At 40.5% G+C, this 22,832-nt stretch overlaps 1 protein-coding gene across 9 annotated transcripts in view; it reads left to right on the forward strand.

Annotated features, from left to right (window-relative positions):
• The first annotated feature begins 4,535 nt into the window (after positions 1-4,535).
• The window catches only part of BTRC (beta-transducin repeat containing E3 ubiquitin protein ligase), a 180,915-nt gene continuing 162,618 nt past the window's right edge, over positions 4,536-22,832 (forward strand). For 3 of the 9 annotated variants that reach the window (XM_086680674.1, XM_086680675.1, XM_086680676.1), the window contains exon 1: positions 4,538-4,700. In XM_086680674.1, the coding sequence (XP_086536800.1) occupies positions 4,653-4,700 (48 nt within the window). In that variant the 5' untranslated portion in view covers positions 4,538-4,652. Of the gene's footprint in view, positions 4,701-5,073; positions 5,093-22,832 lie in introns of those variants that run through there. The other 6 variants (XM_086680678.1, XM_086680677.1, XM_086680681.1 and 3 more) reach the window with 4 other exon arrangements.

Genomic DNA, 22,832 nt, shown 5'->3' on the forward strand with positions numbered 1-22,832 from the left:
CTATCTGTCCCTCCCCTGCCTGTACTGTCCCGAAAATAAACAAATATTAAAAAAAAAAAAAAGAAGAAGAAGGTAAAACGTATAGACTGGGGAAAAATGGTAGAAAGCTGGATAATGCCAACTGTGGTAGAATAGTGTGATGGAAGTGTAGACTCTTCTGGTCTTTCTGTACCTCAGTTTAGCACTAAATAGTCCAATTAAGTGTCCTTAATAGCTATGAACCAGCAAGTATGAGCTTAGGTAGGCATTCCCAAAGATATTCTTACTCAGGGGGTATGTAGGAGGTTGATCACTGCAGCGTTGTTGGCAGTGACTGGGAACTGTAGGCTTTGCTGGGAGAGTGGATAGATAAAACGTGAGGGATACACAGCATCAGGGTACTATGCAGGATTAATTAGTTAATTTGTTTCTTTTCCTTATTATTATTTTTTAAATTTAAATCCAAGTTAGTTAACATATAGTGTAATAATGATTTCAGGAATAGAATTTAGTGATTCATCACTTACAGATAACACCCAGTGCTCATCCCAACAAGTGCCCTCCTTAATGCCCACCCCCAGTTTAGCCCATCCCCCCCCCATCCAACACCCCGCCAGCAACCCTTAGTTTGTTTTCATATTTAAGAGTCTCTTATGGTTTGTCTCCCTCTCTGTTTTTATCTTGTTTTTGCTTCCCTTCCCCTATGTTCATCTGTTTTGTTTCTTAAATTCCACATATGAGTGAAATCATATGATATTTGTCTTTCTCTGACTGATTTTGCTTAGTATAATACCCTCTAGTTCCATCCACATTGTTGCAAATGGAAAGATTTCATTATTTTTGATCCTACTATGCAGCATTTAGAAGCAACAGGTTAGATGTACACATAGCAACATAAATGGATCTGAAAACCATAGGCACTGAGATATATAAAACAATATTACCTATATATTATAACATATAATGACATATATAAACAGTATGTAATAGAATTAAAAATGTAGTGCATGAGGGGTGCCTGGGTGGCTCAGTTGGTTGAGCATCTGACTTCGGCTCAGGTCATGATCTCACGGTTTGTGGGTTCGAGCCCCACATCGGGCTTTGTGCTGACAGCGTGGAGCCCGAAGCCTGCTTTGGATTCTGTGTCTCTCTTCCTTTCTGCCTCTCCCCCATTCACTCCCTGTCTCTCAAAAAGAAATAAACATTAAAAAAATTTTTTAAATGTAGCACATGAATATCTATTTTTCAAGAACCATACAAAAAAAAAAAAGATAAAAACTGTCTATGGGGGAAGGGAAAAGGGACCAAGCTATGTGCTAGAAGTGAACAATTAACAAGACAACTATTTTTAAAACTAGGATTTAAACCAGACCTTGAAAGATGAATAGGAAAGAGGGAGAAAGGGAAGACTTGTAGAAGTCTGAAATGATTACCACAAGCCAAGGCCAGGAGGCAGGAGTATACTGAACAGGTGTGTAGGAGAAATGTCTGATTGGAGCAGAGGGGCATATCAAAGCAAAGTGGGGAGTGAGGTGGGAGAGGGGACTGGATAAGATTGTGAAGTTCTGGAAAGCCAGACAAAGGAATTTAAACAAAGATGACAGAGACAAGAGAGGCAGAAAAGGATTGAGCAGGGAAGAACTGGGATGAAAGTGAAGTCTAAAAGACAGTATCATATGAGATGGAATAAGAGCCTTGAGTCAGAGGACTAGATTGGGGGTGAATATAGCGAACTAAGCAAATGAGATGGTGATAGTCTGGAATAGACTAACATTGGAGGTAGAGGCTGGAAAAGACATTTTGATAGATTACTGGCTGAATACAGACACTAATAGACCAGGATGAGTCAAAGAGTACTCTGAGGTCTTAAACCAGGAGGTTGGGGAAGAAATTAAGTCCAGTAGTAGGTGTGATTTCTTATACTGGAAATCTAATTTTTCGGTAAAGTGGAGCTTTAAAAGGTTCTAATGATTCAGTGTTCTCCTTGAGCAACTGCACCATAAGTAGGCCCATAAGTGCACCCATTTTAGAGTTGGCAGAGATCTTTGTTTTCTAGATGACAAGAGAAAGGAGCAGAGAAGTTCAGTTAATTGCCCAGTCAACAAATTAACTGGAGAAAGAATGGGCTAGAACCAGGTTTCTTAACATCCAGTCCAATGACTAGTCCTAAACTATGTTGGATATGATAGGCTTCAAAATAAAGGCCGTGTATACTTGGATTTCTTGGTTTGACTGATCATGAGCAGTCAATTTTCAAGAAAAGATTTACCCTCTCTGTACCCAGTCCCTGCCAGCTTCAATGCATATGCATATGAACTGTGTAGCTCGTTGTGCTTTCAAGCAAAAACTCCTTGGGTTTGCTTTACTAATCCTTAACTTTACATGGCTGAACAAAGTGAGGACTATCACTGACTGCCAGCCTCATCTGGCAGTCTTTTCATACTCCTTTATGGATAACAAAGTACAACGAATGATTTCTCAACAGAATAGAATATTAGCGTTTAAAAGATCTTAACCTCCCACCCAAACTGAAACCCTCTAGACGTGCCCAGATAGTCATCCTGCCTCTACGTGTTTTCAGGAATGGGGTGGCCCATTCCTCTGTCAGCACAGTTCTGATTAGTACAAAGCTCTGAGTCTGAGTCCTATGCGTCTGCAGTGTGGTTCAGGGAATATCGCACAGACCTTGGAGTCAGGAGGACCTGGGTTAGAATTCTGACAATGTAATTTGCTGTATGACTTGTGCAAGTTATTTATCTCCTATCAGTCTCTTCATCTGTAAATTAGGGGTAATAATGCCTATTTTGTTTTTTTTTTTTTAATTTTTTTTTTCAACGTTTATTTATTTTTGGGACAGAGAGAGACAGAGCATGAACGGGGGAGGGGCAGAGAGAGAGGGAGACACAGAATCGGAAACAGGCTCCAGGCTCCGAGCCATCAGCCCAGAGCCTGACGCGGGGCTCGAACTCACGGACCGCGAGATCGTGACCTGGCTGAAGTCGGACGCTTAACCGACTGCGCCACCCAGGCGCCCCGTATAATGCCTATTTTGCAGAGTTACTATGAATATTAGAAATTACGAGTATAAAATTCCTAGTACAAAGCCTGGCACAAAGAGCTAATAAAGCGATAGCTGTTATTATTGTCATATGCCTTTTGATACTTTCAAACACTTGAATTTAGTTGTCATGTTATTCCTAAGTGCTCTTATTTTTTTCACACTAAGCATCTACCAATGTTTTCTCCCTTGGTCAGCCTGGCCTTGTCTATGCTGCTGCATATGATGTTTTGTAGCACACGGCGCCCATAACTGAACGCAGTATTCTAGGTGTGGTCTGATTGCTTCAAGACAAAGACCACGAGCCTCTATCCCCCGGACACTATGCTTCAAGCTGCCTAGAACTCCTTAAGCATTTCTGGCAATTGTGTCACATGCTGCCCTAGTCCGATGAAAACTTCCAGGTCGCTTCCATGTGAATGAATTTTTAAGTTTTCTCCATTTTGCAGTTGTGTAGAACTTTAATTCAAGAGTAAAACTTTTTATTAACTGAAAGCCTATTGTGTATTAAGTATCGTGCTGAGTTCTCTGGACAGAGAGATGACTAGGAATACCACATCAACATACCATGCATGGGAGCTCCACAAAACTGGGTCTATCATGTTCACCAATGAATCCCCATTTCTTAGGATGATGTCTGGACACAGTTATGGACTTATTGTTGAACATATGAATAAAATGGTTTACAATGGAAATTTTTTCTGTAAGTGGAAAGGCATTTTCCTAATTCACTTATTTTATCAGTCCGGGTATTCTATACTAGCATATCACTTCTAGCTCAACCCTAGTGTTTTTTCCACTGAGGTAGACACAATCTAAAATCATACTGTTCCTTTCCAGGACAAACTAAATACTTACAAGCTTTGTTTGCTCGATGGCCATTATACCCCACCACTGAAGGCATTTTGTAAGCACTTTTTGACCCTTAATGCAGGCTTAAATCCCGGGGTTAGCAGTAACAGGCAATGCCTTCTGAGTACTAAACACTCAAAAATTTCCTGAGGTGAGTTCTCTCTGACCCTGACTTCTTGTGGGGGTAGAATAAGGTGCTCAGGGGAAGTGTGGGGTGATAGGTTAGAAGGATCTTGAAATGTGCACGGGTCCGTGAGGTGCTGCCAAGACCTCTGAGTCTTCTCAGTTTTTCCTAGCGTTTAGGCTACAGGTGAGGCAATCGTCGCCATCTTGATATCAAATGCCAGGCGAGCCGCCACTGGCGTCGCTCGGTAACCACGGAGACACCCGTGCCCCCTCCCGTGTCCCATCCGTAGAGGCTGTAAACTACGATTCCCATCAGCCTATTTTCTCTACTTGATGGCGAGTTGTCTAGATTTGCCTTTTGGCCGCCGCGACCGTGCCGCAGTGAACCGCGGGAGTTGCGGTTCGCGACTAGGCCTCGCTTTTTGCCGCGGGAAACTCCGGCACTACAAATCCCATGAGCCAGTGGGCTCACGCATGTGCACGGAACAGTGGGTCCTCGTTGGCCCCCTGCCGGAGCCTGAGAGGTAAGAGGGGGCGGGGGAAGGAAGAGGAGGCGGATCTGGGAGCTGCGTTGGCTGCGGCCTGGCACCAAGGGGGCGGCCCCGGCGGAGTGCAGACCCAGTGGCCCCCGGCGATTATGGACCCAGCCGAGGCGGTCCTGCAGGAAAAAGCGCTCAAGTTTATGGTGAGGAGAAGGCGCAGGCCGGGGTACTGTGGAGGCGGTGGCGTTGGCGGCGTCGCTGAGGCTCGGGCCTGGGCCGCCCGTCTGCGGGAGGAGGGGGCAGCAGGACCCTGGGCCGAGGCCCGCGGCGGGGGCAGCTGAAGGGACGGGACGGGAGAGCTCCAGGGAGGCGGGAGGGGGTTGCGGAGAGGACCCGGGGGTGGGGGCAACAGCTCCGCCATCTTGTGGATGAGAGGCCAAGTGACAGCGGGAGCTTAATCAGGGAGGGGGCTCTGGGAGGCGCGCGGGGCCCTGGAGGGAAAGGGGCGTGGGGACAGTTACTGAAGAGCCGAGGAAGCCCGGAGGAGATACGCCGTGAGGCTGCTGGCAGGGCCTTCTCGGTGTCAGGGTTTCGGGTAAGGCCCAGGAGAGGAGGTTCGTTCAGGAGTGGGGAAGGGGAGCGAGGGATAGTGGAAGGAGAGCTATGAGGCGGGGGGCATGGGGGGAACCGGCATGAGGGATGCAGATGGATCTAAGGGTGGAGGAGAGAAAGCCAGGGCAGGTGGGAGACTTGTTTTGTAGAAGGTGGGTGGGGGTGGTGGTGGTGCGGGGAGGGGAGATAGCCTTTGCCTTCAGGGTACAATCCCAGCTTGGCCAGACTGGTGTTGACAAACTCTGGAAAGGAAGAGGCCATCCTCACGAGGATGAGGGCTAGGGATGGAGACCTAGGGTTGTGGTGATAGTCTATAGGACAGGAAGGGGGTGTCGATGGTGAGTCAGAATTACAAATGTCACAAAAAGGGATACATACTCTATTTTGAAAGGAGAGGCTAATTATTGTAGCTAGGATGAGGTGATAAAACACAAGAGATTGGCCTGTCAGGGAAACAGGTACAGGAGATTGGGGGGAAATTAGTATCTAACAGAGTAAAATAAACCATAGTGCTTAATTGTAAAGACAGTAAAACATGGGGGCCTGGTGCGGTATCGCTTTCTGGGGAAGGAAAGGCCATGGAGATTACAATCGCAGGGCTCCTAAGAAGTGATGAGATCAGGGGAGAAATTCAGGAGATAAAGAGGAGATGTAATTAGTGGAATAGATGTCAGAATTGGTGTTTACTTATCAGCTTTATGTTGAAGCACTGTATGAACTTGGATTGGAATTTGTTGGGTGTATTTAAATCCTTTGGAGCCTAGTTCTTTAACTTTGTATCATGCTTTTCTTTGGCTGTGCTTGTTTGGCAAATTTGTATAGGCTGATATTTGATGCTTTTAATCTGATGCTTCTTGTATATCCTAGGTGTAAAACCAGACTTCGTGGTTACTGCTAAAGAATGATGGAATGCATAGATTGCTATCTTAACAGATGGCCTTAGGGATACTGATATTATTTGCGGTGGAGTCCTTTTTCAGAAGTAATTGTAACCTCTCATTCCAAATCTCATTTCTTTGATAGTTATTTTGTTTCTGCCTGAAATACCAAAGCAAATCTAAATAAACCTGGACACTATTCTCATTGAAATTAGGCTTTAAACTGCCCCATTTATAAGAATACTTTTTCAGAGACTGGTCAAATTTACTAAAACTTTAGTGCTTTCAAAATCACCTACCTAAAGTTCAAGTGTATCATTAACAAAATGTCATTAGGCCTAAGGGAAGGTTCTTGAGTTTCTGCCAATGTTGAAATTCTAAAATATTAAAATTTTTTGGATTTTAGAAATAACAGGAAGTTGCTTTATATTTTACTTTATATTAATCTCTGTGCTTGATAACCTGTATGTCAGCTTCTAGATTTTAGTTAGAAAATTGGTAGATGCTTATTTTTGTTTTCCTACTTAGAGGTTGGCTGTCCTGATCTTGACACTTGTGTCAGATTTAGGGAATAATGTGATTTATAGATCATAAAGAGACATAATGAGATCATCTTCTTTACTCTTCATTAGACCTCAGCCTAGGAACATTCTCAACTACTTGATTTTTGCTTTGTACCAGTGAGTTAATGTTTCGATAAGGGTGTCCCGATTGAGTTAAAGTGGATCTGGAGATGGCCATGTAGTAGTTTGCAGCTTTTAGGGCACCACACATTATTAAATATTGAGTCAGTTTTCATATGGAGAAGACAATTTTTTCTTTAATTTTAGTTACTTTCATTTTTGACCTTGCCTGCTATTTTGGCTGCTGCTGTTTGAGAAAAGACCAACTGGAAGAGCGTCACCAAGAATGACACCTAAATAACTGAAGCAGAGAATGGAGAGTTAGAAATTTCGTATTTTTCAGCCCAGTCACAGTCTTATTATGAATCTGAGTAAGTCACAACTTGCCTTTGGTCCCATTTACCCTGCTAAAACACGTCTTTTTACTCAGTCAGTTTTGAGATAGGAAGAACTTTTATTTGTGCTTGTACCAAGTCATTAGTGCACAATCCACATGGAAGAATGATCCTCTTAATCAAATTGAAATTTTTATATAGTTTTTGGATTGTTTGGGTCTTATTCCTTCCCTCAATTGCGAATTGTGAATGGCAATTTTATACAGATGCCCTGATTTCCATGGTTTACGAAAATGTAAAATTTATTTAATATGCCAACATGAAATACTCTCTTTCATGATTTTTGCTTATTACAACATTAATGTAGTGCTTTGATTAGGAATTTTACAGTAAAGTCTTATTAACAAGACTGCTAATTCAGAGTTGGCCATAATTTACACGTAGTCTAGATTTAAAGTTTACCCTTGGATACTTGTCAAAAAATAGTTTAAGCAGAATGTTTAACTTTCAGAAACAAATGACATTAAAGCAGTAGTATACATTGAATAACCTGTATGCTAATATCTCATTCAGCTTTAGCAGGTCCTCAAGTGCCTTCTTAATACTTGGTCGACAAAATTATAATTCAGAATAGATAAATGGGAACTGGAAGAGGGTCTGAGAAGAGAAATGAAAATGATTGAGGGAATGTAGGCACCATTTTCTGAGATATTAAAAAAATATACACAGTGGATGGAAAGATGAGTTGAGGGCTGGATTTGAAGTTTATTTTAAAAAATGGACAGGATAAATGAGTCCCAGAATATTAGATCTGGGGAAACATTTGAACTTGGATGAAATAATTTTGGGGCATATAAAATATTTTTTATAGAATTGATAGCTAAGTTAAACAGTATAAAAGATAATTTGTGGTAACAGACCACCCCACAACTTAGTAGCTTAAAAAACCAACTTATTATTTCTCTCGAATTTGTGGTTGATGATGGGTTTTCTGTTTCACGTGGTGTTGGCTGGAGCGCCAGGATAGCTGGAATGTTCAGAATGGCCACACTCACATGGCTGACCATTGCCTGAGTTCAGTTAGCCCTGAAGGCCTTCAGTCCTACTTTATGTGGGCCTACTTTCTCCACGTGGTCTTTGGATTTAGTTAAGCATGGTGCCTGGATTCTAAGAAGGAACATTTTAAGAGATAGAAAGTAGAAGGCAATCAGCCAGTTCTTTTAAGTCCTTGGATTGGAAGTCTGAGAATGTCACTCTTGGTCAAAGACAGTCAAGGCCAGCCCAGAGTCAGAGGGAGGGGAAATAATCTCTGCCTGGAGACAAGAAGAATGAGGTGCGTAAACAGGGAAATTGCTGGGGGCCATGCCCTTTTGAGACTGGCTACCAAGGATGCTATTCTAGTTGGATGTTCAAGCTAAAAATACAAATGGGATCAGACAAATTTGTGAATAAAAACACTAGGTTTGCTTTGGAAGCATCTTTTTTTGAGGTTAACTTCTTAAGGAACTGACATCTCCTGCATGCCTTGCCTTAATAACATTACTGCAGAGATAATACCGGGTGAATTATATGATTCAGTAACTTCTTATTTGCTTGAGAAGCATATGTATCTAAAAGCAAGAAATTGCATTTTAAAATACTCAGATTTTTTCACTGTGATGGGCTTTTCCTTAAGTCAGTGAGATTGATTACCAGCTGGTTGGGTGAACATTTGAAACTAGTTCTTAGTTTAGTTGTCGGAGTTTCTGTGTATCTTTTACTTGTTTTCAATTTAAATTAGCCTTCAGTTTCTTTTTTTGGACACTCATATAGGTATTAGGGTATGAAATTACGAATTAGTGGTAATTCTTTGTGCTAATTTTTTGAGTTCATGTTTGTGATGTACATAATATATTACTGGAAGTGAATTATTTTTTTAAGTTTATTTAGAGAGAGAGAGCATGGGGGAGGGGCAGAGAGAGGGAGAGAGAGTATTTCAAGTAGGCTCTGCTCTGTCAGTGCAGAGCCAGAGGCAGGGCTAGAACTCACGAACCCTGTGAGATCATGACCTGAGCTGAAGTGAGGAGCTTGTCACTTAATGGACTGAGCCACTGAGGTGGCCCAGATGTGAATTATTAGTTGTAAAGTGAAAATTCTGTTTTGAAAGATTGTCAGAAAAATTTTGTTTTAAGTTTATTTATTTTGAGAGAGAGAGGGAGAGAATCTCAAACAGGCTCCATGCCATCCGGGGGTCTTGATATCATGAACTATGAGATCATGACCTGAGCAGGTATCCAGAGTTGGAGGCTTAACTGCCTGAGCCACCCAGATGCCCCAGATAATAAGTGGTCTCTTTTTAAAGTTCATTTTCTAATTTAGCAATAAAAAATTTCTGATAGGGTGCCTGGGAGGCTCAGTCAGTTAAGCCTTCCACTCTGGATTTTGGCTCAGGTCATGATCTCGTGAGAACCCCGTGTCCTGTTCTGCACTGATGGTGCAGAGTCTGCTTGGGATTCTCTTCCTCCCTGTCTCTCTGCCATTCCCCCTCTCGCATGCACTCTCTCTCTCAAAATAAGTAAACTTAAAAAAGAGAGCACTTATTATTGTATATTATTTATATAGTGTTTAAATCCTGAAAGAGGAAGCAGATGAGAATTTTTTTCCATTGCTAAAGGAAGATGGGATATATATATTAGATCTTGATCACGTATAGAAAAGATTATTTTATGGTAAATGGCATCACAATTAAAACGAAGAAAGAAAAAGGAAATCTTTGTGCTATTGAGGTGTTTTAAAATACCATTTACTTTCTAGCAATATTAAAAACATTTTTTTTGATGTTTATTTATTTTTGAGAGAGAGGGAGAGACAGAGTGTGAGCAGGGGAGGGGCAGAGATGGAGAGACATAATCCGAAGCAGGCTCCAGGTTCTGAGCTATCAGCGCAGATCCTAACGCAGGGCTCAAACCCACGAACCGTGAGATCATGACCTGAGCTGAAGTCGGACACTCAACTGACTGGGCCACTCAGGTGCCCCAGGATATACTTGCCTTCTTATTCCCAAGCTATGATCTTACCTGACTTGACTCTGTCAGTAATGAGGTAACCACAGTAGAAGTGGGAGAGTTGTGTTTTTCTAAATTTTGTGTGTTTTTAAAAATATAGTTAGCCATGAATAGGTAACAACTGTCATTTACTTATTGTTTACTGTGTGCTGTTCTAAATTCTTTTTTTTTTTTTTTAAGTTTATTTTAATCTCTGTGCCTAATGGGCTCGAAATCACCACCTTAAGATCGAGAGTCGCATGCTCTTCTGACTGAGCCAGCCCTATGTCCCTAAATTCTTTATAGATATTATTTCATTTAATCCTCCCAATAATAGATTCAGTACTATTTCCATTTTCAGATAAGAAGACTCATTCCAGAGAGGTTAAGTAACTTGTACAAAGTCACTCTGCTAGCAAGGAGCCTGACATCAAATCCATGCAGTCTGACTCAACCCTGACTTACACTATTTTTAATCTTTGAAGAGCAGAGAAACAATGGAATATAATGGCATATTTCTTTGCTAGTCACATGATAGCTGGAGTGGAAGAGTTACTGTCCAGACTTATCTATAGATTTTCTAATCATTTGAATTACTGAGGAAGCGGAGTAAGACTTTATAGTTTAGTCACAGCATTACTGTATCAGTTAGCTGTTGCTGAGTAATAAAACCCACAAAATACCATCACACACAATGGTAGACATTTATTCTCATGAATATGTGGATTTGCTGAGTATTGGATGGTATAGGCTGGGCTTAGCTGGGTGACTCTGGACATTGCTGCTAACTGAGGACTGTTAACATGTGATATTCTGGGGCTCAGACTAAAGAAATGGTGCCTTCTCAGGCAAAGCTCTTCTCATTGCTACAGCAAAGGCACAAGAGAGCAAGCCCAATTATTCAAGTACCTTTCAGTCATTGGTTGTTATCACACCTGCCAGTATTCCATTAACCAAAGCAAGTCACATGGGCAAGCCCAGAGTCAAAGGGCAGGAAAATATACTCTGCCCGTAGAAGGCATGGGGGAGGGAGAAACTTGCCCAATAATGCACTTCAATAACAATAGTCTGTGCTCTAGTACACTTGATTTATAGAAGAGTGATAAAATGTTTACTATGACAGCTATTGTGCTTTCTTTCTGCTCTTCATTGTTATGCTGTCCTGACTAGCACTTTCTCACTTTGGTTACTGAACAACACTTTCTGGTTGGATACTTTCAGAATCACTATTTAATATAACAGGTGCCTTTGCATAATGTTATGTACAATTAAAAAAGGGCATAAAGAAATAGTTAGAGGGGCGCCTGGGTGGCTCAGTCGGTTGAGCTTCTGACTTTGGCTCAGGTCATGATCTCATGGTCCGTGAGTTCGAGCCCTGCGTCTGGCTCTGTGCTGACAGCTCGGAGCCTGGAGCCTGCTTCGGATTCTGTGTCTCCCTCTCTCTCTGACCCTCCCCCATTCGTGCTCTGTCTCTCTCTGTCTCAAAAATAAATAAACATTAAAAAAAAACTTAAGAAATAGTTAGAATCTTGACTTTAATCAGATATGCCCTGAAAAATTCATCAGTATTACAAGCTATTCTTCAATCCCTGGGGAGGATAAAGTTGATGTCATTCCAGTGGCATTTGTAACAGAATTTGAACTGTAGCAGAATTTGAATCAAGGTCATACATAATGCTTTAACAACTCCCTTGGTAGCAGGGTTAGAGCTCTTAAATCCCTTCTCTGCACCTAAACTTGAGGCTGCAGAGATATGGTACTGGTATTTTCAGATGTCTGGGGGAATTTCAGGCTTTCACTGAAAAGTCATAGAAATAGACCTCCAGGTATTATAGCATGTGGATAATGCCTTTGCTGCTCAGATGCGCAAATCCTTGTACTTGGGGACTAACACATTAGCATTAAATTGTTAATGTGGTTGTTTGTGAATTATTGGATTATTTCAAATATTTCAAAATATTTAGTGACATCTGAAAATGTACTAGTAAACATACACACAAAAGCATTACTTGGGTGATTTTCTTTGCATTCTTTAATGTTTTCTAGATTCTACAGCGAATGTGTATTGTTTTTAATAAGAAATTTAAGTTTAGTATACTGAGTGCATATACTTACAAAACAAGTGCCTCAAATTAAGACCTGCACTTGATCATGGACTGCAGTGTAGCCAAGCTCATTTTCTTAACTGGAAAATGGGCTGTTATTAGTTTTACCTTCCTAAAAACGTTCTCTTTTTTTCTCCTTCTCAGTTCATTTTAAATTGTAAATTGCCATGTATTATGTATTAATTGATAATTTATACTGTTAAACTGCTACGTATCCAAGATTTTCATTGGGAATTTAGGACTGTGTGTTCCTAAATTGTGCTGGAGCACTGTGTTTTCCTTTTAAATAATACTTGGCATATTCAGTGGGTTGACAGCTGAAAACGAAGCCATGATAGTTGGCATGCAATGTGATTTGATAAAAATGTGAACATAAACTGAGTTGCAAAGCATTGTGTTACATATGGAGGGAGGTGGTTACGGGGGCAGGAGGGGACGAAGATACAAAATTAAATAAAACTTCTGTCTCCTCTAGAACTTCACAGTCTATTGAGAAGATAGGCATTTATAAATACCTCTTAAGGCACACCAGTAAGTGCCAAAATAGGGGCACAGAGTGTTACAGAAGTTAACGGAGGGGAAATCAGTTTTAACTGGAGAGATCTTTGGACTCTGTGGGAGAAGATAGCTTCATATTGGATCTTGTAGAATAGATAGGTTTTGATAGACTTGTTTTTGAGGTGGGAATTCCAGGAAGAGGAGGGAGTAGTTTGGGTAAAGGTTAGAAAATCAGGAGATGGGCAGGCACAGGTTGAGTAGATAGATACGACTTGAACATAGGTGCATAGCAGACAAGAAAGAAAAGAAATACTGAGTACTGGGGAGTTTGGATTGAATTATATTGAAAAATAATATTCTGGTGTACTTTGTGTATGTGTCTGTGTAAGCTTTTTCGAGAAGTAATTATATAAAAAAGCACATAAATCATAAATAGCTCATTCAGTTTTTACCCTGATCACTTAAAACATTTTTTTTTTTGTTTATCTATTTTTGAGAGAGAGAAATCGCGCAGGCAGGGGAGGGGCACAGAGAGAGAGGGAGACAGAGGATCTGAAGCGGGCTCTGTGCTTACAGCAGAGAGCCCAATGAGGGCCTCTAACTCACAAACCACGAGATCATGACCTACCTGAGCGGCAGTCAGACGCTTAACCAACTGAGCCACCTGGGTGCCCTGATCACTTGTTTTTCTTTCTTTCTTTCTTTCTTTCTTTCTTTCTTTCTTTCTTTCTTTCTTTCTTTCTTTCTTTCTCTTTTTCTCTTTCTCTCTTTCTTAAGTTTATTTATTTTGAGAGAGAGTGAGCAGGGAAGGTGAAGAGAGAGGGAGAGAGAGAGAATCCCAAGTGCACTGACAGTGCAGAGCCTACTGAGGAGCTTGAACTCACAAACCATGAGATCATGACCTGAGCCGAAATCAAGAGTCACCCAGGCACCTCAGTGATCACTTCTGTGTAAGCATTATCTAATATCTAAAGATTAGTTTTACCTTTATTTGTATTTAACCTCATATAAATGGAATCATTCCAGTATATATTCTAAGTGTCTGGCTTCTTTTGTCCCACGTTGTTTGTAAGACGATTCATTCAGGTGTTTTTGTTAGGCGTAGTGTGTTCATTCTTATTGCTGTGTAGTATTCCAATGTGTGACTATACTTCGTATTTTTAGCCATTCTACTGTTGATGTACATTTGGGCTATTTCCAATTTTTGACTATTGTGAATTGTGTTGTTATGAATAATCTTATACATGTCTTTTCTTGAACCTATGTACATATCTTTGTCGAGTATATATCTAGGAGTGGGATTGCTGGGTCATAGACTATGAAAATGTTTAGCTTTCATAAGTACGATGAAATTCTTCTCCATTTCACACTTCGAACAGCAGCGTATGAGAATTCCAGTTGCTTCGTGGTCTTGTAACACTCACTTGTTGTCTGTCTTTTTCATTTTAGCCATACTAGCAGATGAATGGTACTCAGTGCTTTAATTTGCATTTCCTTAGGGACTACTGTAATCAAGCACCTTTTTAGGTTTATTGGCTCTTTAAATATACTCTTTTGTAAAGTGTCTATTCAAGCCTTGGTCATTTTTTTTTAAATTGATTTGTTCCTTATATTCTGAAAAATACAAATCTTTTGTCAAGGATATGGTATCTTTGTATGAACAGAATGTTTGTTTTCAGACTTTAATTTGAGGGATCAATAAAAAATGTCACAAGATTTTGTGTACTACCTAGGATTTTGTACTACATAGGAGTCACGGGATTAGCAAGGTTTTTTTTTTTCCTCTATATACCAGTACTTTAAAAATTTTTTTTTTTAACGTTTATTTATTTTTGAGACAGAGAAAGACAGCATGAACAGGGGAGGGGCAGAGAGAGAGGGAGACACAGAATCTGAAACAAGCTCCAGGCTCTGAGCTGTCAGCACAGAGCCCGACGCGGGGCTCGAACTCACGGACCGCGAGATCGTGACCTGAGCCGAAGTCGGATGCTTAACCGACCAAGCCACCCAGGTGCCCCAACATACCAGTACTTTAAAAACAATCATAATGGGGCACTTGTGTGGCTCAGTTGATTAAGCCTCCTACTCTTGATTTTGGCTTAGGTCATGATCTCACGAGCCCTGTGTTGGGCTCCATGTTGACAGTGTGGAGCCTGCTTGGGATTCTCTGTCTCTGTGTCTCTCTCAAAAGAAATAAACTTAAAAAAAAAAAAAGAATCATCACAACACCATCATTTTATAAAAGAAAGAAATGCCACAAATAGCAAGGATATAATCTCAGGATAAAGGAAACTCTTTAGGGTAGGCAGAATAAACACCCCCCCATTCCCCAATTCCAAAAATCTGTGAATATGTTAAATTACATGGGAATTAAGGCGACTGATGGAATTAAGGTTGCTAATCAGTTGAATTTAAGATAGGGAGATTATCCTGGATTGTTCATGTTGGTCCCAGTATTAATCACAAGGGACCCTAAATGTGTAAGAGGAAGACAGAAGAAGAGGTCAGAGTGATGCCATGTGAGAACTCAATCTACTGTTGCTGGCTTTGAGGATGGGAGAGGAGAGGCATGAGCTAAGGAATGTAAGCAGCCTCTAGAAGCTGGAAAGGACAAACTAGAGCCTCCAGAACAGAACATATTCCCACTGACCCCTTGATTTTGGCTCAGTGAGACCCATTTCAGACTTCTGAACTACAGAACTGTAAAATAATAAATTGATGTTGTTTTAAGCCACTAAGTATGTGGTAATTTGTTACAGCAGACACAGAAAACTAATACACTCTTTCTCAAGAGAAGATGGTTACCCTTGGAGTGTCTGGGTGGCTTAGTCCATTAAGCGTCCCACTTTGGCTCAAGTCATGATCTCACTCATGGCTTGTGAGTTCGAGCCCTGCATCGGGCTCTGTGCTGACAGTTCAGAGCCTAGAGCCTATTTCAGATCCTGTGCCTCTGTCTCTCTCTCTGCTCCTCCCCCACTTGTACTCTGTCTCTCTCTCTCAAAAATGAACATTAAAAAAAAAAAGGTAGTTACCCTAATTGGGGTGTATATGTTGATAAACATGCATATATACATACATGCATAATATCAGTATCTTTATCTTTAGTGTTTGATAACTACCAGTGCAGTCCTTTCTCTTTCTGTCAACATTTTATTTTGAATCAATCTCAGAATTACAGAAGAGTTTCAAATGAAACAAATGAAATTTTTTCCTGAATCATTTGAGTGTAAGTTGTCACATCACTAAATGCTTTCGTGTGTATTTTTTACAAATAAGGACGTGCTACATAACTATAATAAAACCATTCAGAAATTTACAGAGTATAGTTACAGATCTAACTCTCAGACCCCATTCAAACTTTGCTACCTGTTCCAGTAATGTTCTTTATAGCAAAAACGATCGAATCTAGAATCACACATTGAATTTAGTTGTCATGTCTCTTTAGTCTCCTTCAGTGTACAACAGTTCATTAGTCTTTCTTTGACTCTCATAACTATGGCACTTTTGAACATGATAGGCTAGTTATTTTGTGGAATGCTCCCTCAATTTGGGTTTATCTGATTTTTTCCTCATGATTGGATCCAGGTTATGTATTTTTGGCAGAAATCCCACAAAAGTTATGCTCTGTTTTACTCATTGCCTCCTATCAGGTGACACATGATTTTTATTTGTCTTATCATTTTGTTTACTTCATTAAGGTGGCATCTGCCAGTTTCTTCTTTTAAAAATTTTTTTCTTTTGTAGTAAATATTTTATGGAAAGAGACTTTGGAACTAGGTAACTATCCTATTTTTTTCATCAGATTTTCAGTCCATTTATTTGTAACAGAATGGGCTTATGAAACCCTGTTTTATTTGATGGGCTATAGTCCATTACTGTCATTTATTTTTATCTATTTTTATTTTTATTTTTAATTTTTTAAAATTTACATCCAAGTTAGTTAGCATATAGTATAATGATTTCAGGAGTAATCCAGTGATTCATCCCCTACATATAACACCCATTGCTTATCCCAACAAGTGTTCTCCTTAATGCCCCTTGCCCATTTAGCCCATCCTCCCACCCACAACCTCTCCAGCAATCCTCAATTTGTCCTCTATATTTAAGAGTCTCTTACATTTTTAAGACCCTGTTTTTATATTATTTTTGCTTCCCTTCCCTTATGTTCATCTGTTTTGTATCTTAAATTCTACATATGAGTGAAGTCATATGATACTTGTCTTTCTGTGACTGACCAATTTTGTTTAGCATAATACCCTCACTCTAGTTCCATCCATGTTGTTGCAAATGGTAAGATTTCATTCTTTTTGATTGCTGAGTACTATATTGTATATATATACCACATCTTCTTTATCCATTCATCTGTTGATGGACATTTGGGCTCTTGCCATACTTTGGCTATTGTTGATAGCACTGCTGTAAACATTGGGGTGCATGTGCCCCTTCAAAACAGCACATCTGTATCCTTTGGATAAATACCTAGTAGTGCAATTGCTGGGTCACAGGGTAGTTCTATTTTTAATTTTTTGAGGAACCTCCATACTGTTTTCCAGAGAGGCTGTACCAGTTTGCATTCCTACCAGCAGTGCAAAAGGGTTCCTCTTTATCTGCATCCTCACCAACATCGATTGTTGTTAATGTTAGCCATTCTGACGGTGTGAGGTGGTATCTCATTGTGGTTTTGATTTGTATTTCCCTGATGATGAGTGATGTTGAGCATTTTTTCATGTGTCTGTTGGCCATCTGGATATCTTCTTTGGAAAAGTGCCTGTTCATGTCTTTTGCCCATTTCTTCACCGGGTTATTTGTTTTTTTGGGTGTTGAGTTTAAGTTCTTTATAGATTTTGGATACTATATTTATTTTTTAAATGTTTATTCATTAAAATGTTTTTTTAATGTTTATTTATTTTTGAGAGAGTAGGGGAGGGGCAGAGAGAGAGGGAGACACAAAACCCGAAGCAGGCTCCAGGCTCTGATCTGTCGGCAGAGAGCCTGACATGGGGCTCAAACTCAACTGCCAGAACTGCGAGATCATGACCTGAGTCAATGTCAGATGTTTAACTGACTAAGCCACTCAGGTGCCCTAGATGTTTACTCATTTTTGAGAGAGAGAGCAAGTGATCAGGGGAGGGGTAGAGAGAAACGGGGATAGAGGATCCGAACTGGGCTCTGCACAGACAGCAGCAAGCCCAATGCATAATCCATGAGATCATTACCTGAGCTGAAGTCACACACCCAGCCGACTGAGCCACCCAGGCGCCCCTCAGTGCTGTCATTTATTTTGATGCTTAAGCTGTTCCCTGTTTAGCTTATGACAGTGCTTTCAAGCTGCTTCCTTTGTCTTTTGGATGTATTCCCATCATTCTTTAAGCATTTTCTTTCTTTCTGGTATAAGAAGGTATTATTATATTTAAAAAGGCTCATCTTGTATTTTTTCCCTCAGCCCTGGAATCAGTGATTTCTCCCAGTAGCCTTGGTTTCTTTAGTAGAGAATGATCTTTAGAAGTCAAGATATGAGTGTTAGATGTACTCATTGCTATTGGGGTCTCACTGCTCCCAGGTCCTCTCACTGGACAGAGGTAGGGTATATATGTATGTGTAAACATGCACACCTGCATTTATGTCACTATTTTAACTCTATCTACATATTTATTTCAAACCATGAGTTCACTTTGATATGTCCAGTTCTAGTCTAACACTGTAATAGGTTTCATTCAGTAATTTCCTTAATTCCCTTTTCTGACAGTAAGTTGGTTTTCATTATCCTCAATGTATTTTATCAGTCAATTTCCCTATATGTGACCAGTTTCTCCTCTTGCTGCTGTTCCTGACATCTACCACATGGATGGCATCCTCACCTTACTCAGGCTCCAAAATCCCATATCAGGCTGCTGCCTCTACTCCCTGTTTGAACATCTTTCTCACTTCAGGCTCTGATACCCTGCACTAGGTTGCTCTTCTCAGTCCATTTGGATTCCAGCACTCCATGCAGGGCTGCCAAGGCTGCCATATTCCTGTATGTACATCCTCTTTATCCTGCTAGCACACTGACTTCCTACAGTAGATCAGTGCTGATCCCACCACCCCATCTTGTGTAGACTTATATTGTGCTTGGCCCTGACTAAACTGGATGCTTTTTTTTTTTTTTTTTAAATCTTGCAAAACAAACTGTATACCCATTTAACAACAATTCTCCATTTCCCCCTTCCCTCAGCCCTTGGCCACCACCATTCTACTTTGTTTCTATGAAATTGGCTACTTTAGATACCTCATATAAGTGGTATCCTATAGTATTTGTTTCTTGGTAAATGTCTTATTTTTTTTTTAGCAGGATGTCCTCAAGGTTCATCCATGTTGCAGCATATGTCAGAATTTCCTTCCTTTTTTTTTTTTTTTTTTTTTAATGTTTATTTACTTTTGAGAGAGACAGAGAGTGAGCAGGTGGGGGAGCAGAGAGAGAGAAGGAGACAGAATTCCAAGCAGGCTCCATGCCACCATCACAGAGCCCGATGTGGGACTGGAACTCAAACTGAGAGATCATGACCTGAGCCAAAACCAAGAGTCGGATGCTTAACCAACTGAGCCAGCCAGGTGCTTGTCCTTCCTTTTTTTAAGGCTGACTAATATTCCATCGTATATAAACATCACATTTTGTTTATCCATTGATCTCTTGCCAGATGCTTGGGATCCTTCCACCTTTTGGCTATTGTGAATAATGCTATGAACATGAGTCTAGAGATAGTCTTTTTAAGGGGGTGTCTGGCTGGCTCAGGAGAGCATGCAACTCTTGATCTTGGTCATGAGTTCGAGCCCTGTGTGGGTGTAGAGATTATTTAAAATAAAATTAATTAAAAAGAGATAATGTCTTTAAGACCCTGAAAGGCTTTATTGTTTTACCTTTTCCTTCCTTCCTTCCTTCCTTCCTTCCTTCCTTCCTTCCTTCCTTCCTTTCTTTTGAAATGTTTATTCATTTTTGAGAGACTGAGATAGTGAGAGTGGAGGAGGGGCAGAGAGACAGGGAGACATAGAATCCGAAGCAGGCTCCAAGCTCTGAGCTGTCAGCACAGAGCCCAGAGCAGGGCTTGAACTTGTGAACCATGCGATAATGACCTGAGCTAGGTTGGACGCTTAACCACCTGAGCCACCCAGGTACCCCACCTTTTACATTTAGATCTATAGTCCATCTGGAATTAATTAATTAATTAACGTTTGGTGTGAGGTAGAGGACAGAATTCAGTTTGTTTTTTAATCCAGTTGATCCGATATCATTTATTGAAAAGATTATTCTTTCTATGTTGCATTGCAGGGTCACTTTTGCCATACACCACCTGTCTGTATAGCTTGTTTCTAGGACTCTCTGTTCTGTTCCATTGTTCTGTTATTCTTGTGCCAATATCATACTTTCTTAATTACTATATTTTTATATCACTTCTTGATATCTGATAGTATATGCCCTTCAGTTCCTCCACACACCCCCCCCCCCCCCGATTGTACTGGCTATTCTTGGCTTTTTGCATTTCCATATATATTGGAATCAGCTTGTTAATGTCCACAAAACATATGCTGGTATGATTTTTATTGCATTGAATCTCTATATAAAGTTTTGGGAGAATTGAGATTGTAACACTATTGAATTTTACAATCCATGAAAATGGTACATCTTTCCATTTATCTAGGTCTTTAATTTCTCTATGTAGAGGTCTTTCTACATTTTTTGTTAGGTTTATTCCTAGGTATTTGTTATTTTTAGATGCTTTTTTTTTAAGATGCTATTTTTAAAATTTAATTTTCCATTTGTTGCTGATAGTGCAAAGGTTTTTTAATCTGAAGTCCATGGCCCTCATTCAAGATATAAACACTTGCAAATACTTTTTTTCCGGAAAGGTCTATAATTTACATCTGAACCTGATTCCCACTGAGGGCAATAACAACAAAGGTTAAAGACCACTGTAGCAGTTTCACTTAGAGTAGATTGGACTTGGGAGGAGGGAATAGACAGAGGCAGAGAGGTCACTTAGAGGTTATATAATAGTCCAGGTAAGAAGCCATATGGGCTTGAGCCAGGACAGTAAGTATGGAAAGAACGAAAGACACTTAAGGAATATTCTCGAGATAGAATGAATAAGGTTTGCCTGGAGTAGGATAGGAGAAATAAATCAAAAGAGAAAAGAGTAAAAAAAGGTGTCAGGCATGTTTGGGGGCAGTTAAAGGGAAGTTTTCCATAGCAGTAGATAAGAGAAAATGAGTATTTGGCAGGTAAAGATGTTGAGATAGTCCCTAATTCTAACAAGGAGACTAAATTTAAAATATATTCACATAGATAAAAATGGGCATGGGGCGCCTGGGTGGCTCAGTCAGTTGGTTAAGTGTCTGGCTTCAGCTCAGGTCATGATCTCATGGTTTATGAATTTGAAACCCGCATCGGGCTCTGTGCTGACAGCTCACAGCCTGGAGCCTGCTTTGGATTTGTGTCTCCCAATCTCTCTGCCCCTCTCCCCCACTCATGCTCTGTCTATCTGTATCTCTCTCTCAAAAATAAATAAAAACATTAAAAAAAAATGGGCATAATGGTATATTTGGGATTTGCCTTGGGATTTGGAAGGTGGAAAGCTGAGTGAAGGGAATCCATTATATGCTATTCCATACTTTTCTGTGTATATAAAAGTATCATAGTAACAAGTTAAAAGAGAAAGATTTATCTGCATAGAGAGTGAGCCAAATTGAAGTTCTCTGGACCACTCACCTCAAATTCCTATATGATAGAAAGATCAGGATTCATCTAAACATTATATTTGGCTTTTGAGTAATTTCATGATCACTGTCTTGTGCTGTGACACTGTTTTATCAAGATCAGCCAGATAAGGATGCTCAAAGCTACAAAGGCTTTCCATGCTAGCTGAGGTAGGCCAAGTGCGTGGATGTGGCTAGGAGTTAAGGAGAGGAAATTTAGCTAGGTAGATGGAACATGGCATCTGTTGGCAGCTCAAGTTTCGCAAGGGCAGGGTATTCTTTCAGGGGGAGAATAGTGACAAGAAGTCTGGGTGCAGATATTCTGAGGAGATCCAGATAGACAGCATCAGTATGTACTGAAAACAGGTAGCAAGGACGCTGATTAAAGTTTGGGATCAAAAGTCAAACTGGAATACCCAGCAAGGAACTAAAGAATTCATTCATTCAATTCATTTATTCATTCAACCAGTACTCATTAGTGCCTGCTACAATAGTCCTACACTTTACCATGCATAAGAATTATTTGGAGAGTGTGTTAAATTGTAGTGCAGATTCTCTGCTTTTCTCCCTCCACTTAATTTAGTAGGTCTCAAGAATCTGCATATTTAACAGTGTTACTTTTTTTTAATGTTTATTTTATTTTATTTATGTATTTTTAATTTTTTTTAATGTTTATTTTTTGAGAGAGAGAGAGAGAGAGAGAGAGAGACAGAGTGTAAGTGGGGGCGGGGGGGGGGGTGCAGAGAGAGAGGGAGACTCAGAATCTGAAGCAGGCTCTAGACTCCGAGCTGTCAGCGCAGAGCTTGACACAGGGCTCGAACCCACGGACCACAAGATCGTGATCTGAGCTGAAGTTGGATGCTTAACCAACTGAGCCACCCAGGCGCCCCTATTTTATTTTTGAGAGACAGAGAGAGAGAGAGAGAGAGAGAGAGAGAGAGCAAGCGAGCTAGCGAGCTAGCGAGCACATGAAAGCAGGATAGGGGCAGAGAGAGGGAGACAGAGATCTGAAGCAGGCTCCACGCTGTCTGCGCAGAGCCCCATGTGTGGCTCGAATTCATGAACCATGAGATTATGACCTGGGCCAGATGGTTAATCGACTGACCCATCCAGGCACCCCTCAGTGTTTCTGATACAGATATTTCTCAGATCATGTTTGACAAAAGTCTAGTCCACTGTGTTCTGGCCAGTCTACCAACAAAGAGGGAGTGGGGGAGTATTGTGGCTAGAACCAAAGTAAAAGGTGAAGCCTTGTACGTGGAGAACATAGCAGGAAGGAACTGAGTTAACTGGAATCAAAAGTGAAGGCAGGTGGTAATCATTTTGTAATATAGTATGTAAGTGTATTAAATCAACGTATTATACCCCTTAAACCTGCACACTTTTGTATGCCAGTTATATGTCAATAAAGCCGGGGAAAAAAGAGTGAAGGCAGAATGACACAAACCTCATGGCAGAGGCTTGGAATCTGAATTCCAACGGATTAGATTTCTAAAAAGAATTTACTTCTGGGGGCTGTTTGCAGCTAGAG

The sequence above is a fragment of the Puma concolor genome, chromosome D2 (assembly GCF_028749965.1).
Source record: "Puma concolor isolate L17-30 chromosome D2, mPumCon1.1.hap2, whole genome shotgun sequence".
Classification (NCBI taxonomy): Eukaryota; Metazoa; Chordata; class Mammalia; order Carnivora; family Felidae; genus Puma; species Puma concolor.